Source organism: Mizuhopecten yessoensis, unplaced genomic scaffold (genome assembly GCF_002113885.1).
Source record: "Mizuhopecten yessoensis strain PY_sf001 unplaced genomic scaffold, ASM211388v2 scaffold10661, whole genome shotgun sequence".
NCBI classification, from domain to species: domain Eukaryota; kingdom Metazoa; phylum Mollusca; class Bivalvia; order Pectinida; family Pectinidae; genus Mizuhopecten; species Mizuhopecten yessoensis.
The window spans coordinates 389,528-394,240 of NW_018408658.1; the positions used below are offsets into that span (position 1 = coordinate 389,528).

General features: G+C 36.3%; 1 protein-coding gene across 4 annotated transcripts in view; it reads left to right on the forward strand.

Moving 5' to 3' along the window:
• LOC110461780 (SWI/SNF-related matrix-associated actin-dependent regulator of chromatin subfamily D member 1-like) overlaps window positions 1–4,254 on the forward strand; it is a 26,985-nt gene extending 22,731 nt beyond the window's left edge. For all 4 annotated transcript variants that reach the window (XM_021515436.1, XM_021515438.1, XM_021515437.1 and 1 more), the window contains 3 exons: window positions 2,040–2,162; window positions 3,028–3,129; window positions 3,465–4,254. In XM_021515436.1, the coding sequence (XP_021371111.1) occupies window positions 2,040–2,162; window positions 3,028–3,129; window positions 3,465–3,518 (279 nt within the window). In that variant the 3' untranslated portion in view covers window positions 3,519–4,254. The remainder of the gene's footprint in view (window positions 1–2,039; window positions 2,163–3,027; window positions 3,130–3,464) is intronic.
• Window positions 4,255–4,713: the final 459 nt, after the last annotated feature.

Consider the following 4,713-nt stretch of genomic DNA (forward strand, 5'->3'; position numbering starts at 1 on the left):
ATATTCAAGGTCACAGGGGTCAAATTTGTTTAAAATCTTTAAACAACCTCTTATGAATAACCATGGGTCCCAGGATGTTTATACTTTGCAAGTTGCATCCTGAGATGAAAGGCTATACAATGTGTTCAACATAATGACTTTGTTCGACTTTCAATCACAGGGGTGAAATGTTTTAAAAAAAAATAACAGGGTCTTTTGAATGAATTTTAATCATAAATACTGATATTTTGCCTGTAGCTTTATTTTAGATCACTTTTAAGGTTACAAGTGTGAGTTTTATACCAGGTGAGCGATGCAGGCCCATTGGACCTCTTGTTGTCACTTTGAATAATATTTCGGTTCATGGTAAAAACAATAATCAACTCTCTGTATAAATATATCAGGTGACCGTTAAGGCCCATGGGCCTCTTGTTAAGACAATTGAGCCCTGTGACCTTGGAAATGGATGAAGGTCATTCATTTGAACAAACTTGGTAGCCCTTCATCCCAGCATGCTACAGTCCAAATATCATCACCCTGGGCATATTGGTTATTCATAAGAAGTTGTTTAAAGATTTTAACATATTTGGCCCCTGTGACCTTTAAAATAAGTGAAGGTCATTTATTTGAACAAACTTGGTAGCCCTTTATCCCAGCATGCTTCTGGCCCAATATCAGTCCCCTGGGCCTTTTGGTTATTGAGAAGAAGTTGTTTGAAGATTTAAGACATTTGACCCCTGTGACCTGGAAAGTTGGTCAAGGTCTTTCATTTGAACAAACTTGGTAGCCCTTCATCCCAGCATGTTACTTGCCAAATATCATTATCCTGGGCCTTTTGGTTATTGAAAAGAAGTTGTTTAAAGTTTTTAACATATTTGACCCCTGTGACCTTGAAAATAAGTGAAGGTCATTTATTTGAACCAACTTGGTAGCCCACCATTCCAGCATGTTATTTGCCAAATATCATTATCCTAGGTCTCTTAGTTATTCAGAAGAAGTTGTTTAAAGATTTTTTAAGACAATTGAGCCCTATGACCTTGGAAATGGATGAAGGTCATTCATTTGAACAAACTTGGTAGCCCTTCATCCCTGCATGCTACAGTCCAAATATCATCACCCTGGGCATATTGGTTATTCATAAGAAGTTGTTTAAAGTTTTTAACATATTTGACCCCTGTGACCTTGAAAATAAGTGAAGGTCATTTATTTGAACAAACTTGGTAGCCCTTTATCCCAGTTTGCTTCTGGCTAAATATCATCATCCTAGGCCTTTTGGTTATTGAGTAGAAGTTGTTTAAAGGAAAATATTGACGACGGACGCCTCACCATGGCATAAGCTCACTTGGCCCTTTGGGCCAGGTAAGCTAAAAACTGTGAAAACCAATGAGGTCCTACCTCTACTGTATAACCTTGTTTATCAGTTAAGATATTTATGATTCTTGAAAGATATTTAGTACTGGGTCCTTATAATAAACCTTTCAAGAAATGTATTGAAGATTTGTTGTTTTCATGTCCACTTCAGATTGCATGGATTCTGAAAAGCATGAGAAAGACTTTGTCATCAATAAAATTATGGCAAAACCTGTCAGGGCATTGACTAATGTTAAACAATGTATTAGGCCTGTCGGTATTAGGGAATTTGGTTTGAGTAAAACTGGCATGTATATATTGACATTCACAATAAAGATCTGAAGATAATGATGATATTCACAGAATGAGATCTGAAGATAATGATGTAAATCACTGTATACAGCGTTGATTTTAGCAGTGTTGTTTTGGTGCTGATGTTAAACCTTTGTGTAGTGTTCAACTTTGCAGTTTTAAGGTTATTGGATACAATAAACCTTGCTTTAACTCATTCACCCCTGAACATTTATAATGAACTATTCCGACCTTTGAATTGGAAGAGTTCAAATGTGTCTTCAGGGGTGAATGGTTTAAGAAAAGAAATATGTTGAAATTCACACAGTCACAAAAGTTCTGCAGTATTTTATTACAGGTCGGTCCATTATCAAATTGTCGTAAGTCACGTCTTGTTGGATCTTTTCTTTGACCTTTAGATTCACGAGACTGTGGAGACCATAAACCAGCTGAAGACTAACCGCGAATTCTTCCTGAGCTTCGCCAAGGATCCTCAGGAGTTCATCAACAATTGGCTCATCTCTCAAACACGTGACCTCAAGGTAGGAATTAACACAAGGAACAAGACTGTCCCGGTATAATTGTAGAGTTGAAGACAAACTTATGTAACACCGGCTTTTGAGATGATGCTATGATCTCATTGGAAATTAATCTACCTTCCTGTGCAATACGAAAATATTTTATTATCCTCATTATTAGCATGCATTGTGATCTCATTGTCACTACCCCTGATGTCTCTTTGAGAACATGGTCTTGCCTGGAGTTGATCTATATTAACATGGCGGTTATCATTAATGCAGCAGGAGATACTTACCCTTGGACTAACTGGAGTTATCCTACTTGTATTTTTTCATGGGTCTCAATGTAAATCCTTCCTTTGTTCATCTTCTCTCCTGGTTTTGTTTTGTTTACACCTTGGTATTCTCTTGTTGGAGGGGACCCTGATGTCCATTAAACATGTCAGTAACGAATTCAAGCAGTGCTTTATAGATGAATTTGATTTCACACCTATTTCATTTTACAAGCTGACCTTTCTGTATCTTATTTGCATTTCACTCTGCTACCACTAGTCATCCACCACTGGGTCGTAGGTTCAAGACCTACATGGGGCAGTCGCCATGTACTGGCCGTAGGTTGGTGTTTTTTCTCCAGTAGCGCCTGCTTTCCTCCACCACCAAAACCTTGCACGTCCTTAAATGACCATAGCTGTTAATAGGACGTCGGGTACTGGCTGTAGGTTGGTGGTTTTTCTCCAGTAACTCTGGCTTTCCTCCACCACCAAAACCTGGCACATGACGTCCTTAAATGACCATAGCTGTTAATAGGATATAAAACACAAACAAACAAACGCATGTTTGAAGTCACTGTTAACTTGATATGATCAGTAATGATTTGCTCTAATTACAGACGATCACAGATGTTGCTGGCAACCCTGAGGAGGAAAGACGTGCTGACTATTACTACAAACCATGGTCGCAGGAGGCGGTGTGTCGCTACTTCTACGGCAAGGTACGTAGGACTCTAGACGCATTGTCATAGCACTGTACACATGCTGTATCAGTTATAAAAACTACTTACATCATTACAACATTGTCCTAATTAACAGAAACAAATTTGAAAATAAAACTAAAAATGAGTAGATTTGTGTGTGATTGAAGGAAGAAAATTAAGTTCTGTATGTAATAAAAGGAAAGAGATTGACATAGGGCTTGTCGAATTCTTAAAATGTTTCACTCTTTTCGTTCAGCTAAAAAATTTGCAGGCATTTCAGATGTCAAACTTTACAACATATTTATACGTATGGAGACGTTGCGATGACGAAGGTCTAACATCGATTATTTCAGGTCCAGCAGAGACGTATGGAACTGGAGCAGGCACTGGGGATACGCAATACATAACACATCACCCTGGAATTCTTGTGACTTGGGAAAGTAACTGTGAATAGATCTGTGTAACTGACACTGATAAGACAAGCTTTAAGGAGGATTTAAGAAAGATCATTTGTTTGGGCTGTATGAAATATTTTGTGAAGGAAATTCATGAAATCTGAACTTGAAAATGGTTCATGAAGGAAACAAATCAAATCTGAACTGTCCAGCTGTGACATCTAGCCATACTGATTAATTACTGTAGATGGAAATTGTAATTTGAGGCTTAGCATGTTCAGGTGGTACATGGCAATTTAATTTAGAGAGGGGAGGACGGAAACATCTAACATTAACATTACAGAAGAATCTACATCTGTTTAATTAACCCTTTCACCACTGTAGACCGTAATGAACTAATCCATATCAATGCATGGAAGGATCTACTTAAGTGGCATAGGGGTGAAAGGGTTAACACCAAAACATGACTGTATACTGACAGACAGGTAGACATTCATCAACTATATGTTATGTATATAAGTCAGCTTTGTCAGTTTGTCAGAATACTGTAGTATTGTAGTTCATATTGTTTATAGTACATGTTTTGATTAAATGGGGAACACAGTTCATTGTAAAAATCATCTTTTTATTGTTGTCCAATCCATATATACGATGGTCTTATTTTTGTAGACTAAAAAGTGTTCAAATTAAGCTTGTAATTCATTGTACAAGTTGATAAAAAATTTGTAAATAAAACTGTGACACTATTTATGACTCCTTATATTTTCTAAATAAAACATATGTTCAACTCACCTTGTTCCACTAATCTACCCAAACAATGACCCAATCACCACACTTATTGTAACAGTTCATACACTATTATGTACATCTTTAACAGAAAAAGAATACCATAATCAACCTTGGTGAAAATATTTTCTTCACCCTGTTTGAGATAAAAAAAAAATTATCATAATCACTTAAACTTTGTGTTGTTATATCTGCCTTTTTTGTGCAACATCATGTATATAAAATTAAATTTATATCAATAATAATTACAGTGCAATATAAATTTGCCAAAAAGTTGTATCAGAATCATTGCATACAAAAAATAAAAAATAAAAGTATGGTTAAATAACCTCATTTAAAAAAAGAATGCTTTTGTTGCATTTTGAAAAGCAGACAACGCTATAGTTGATGTTTAACCATACATGGTATGGTGCAGTGTCAA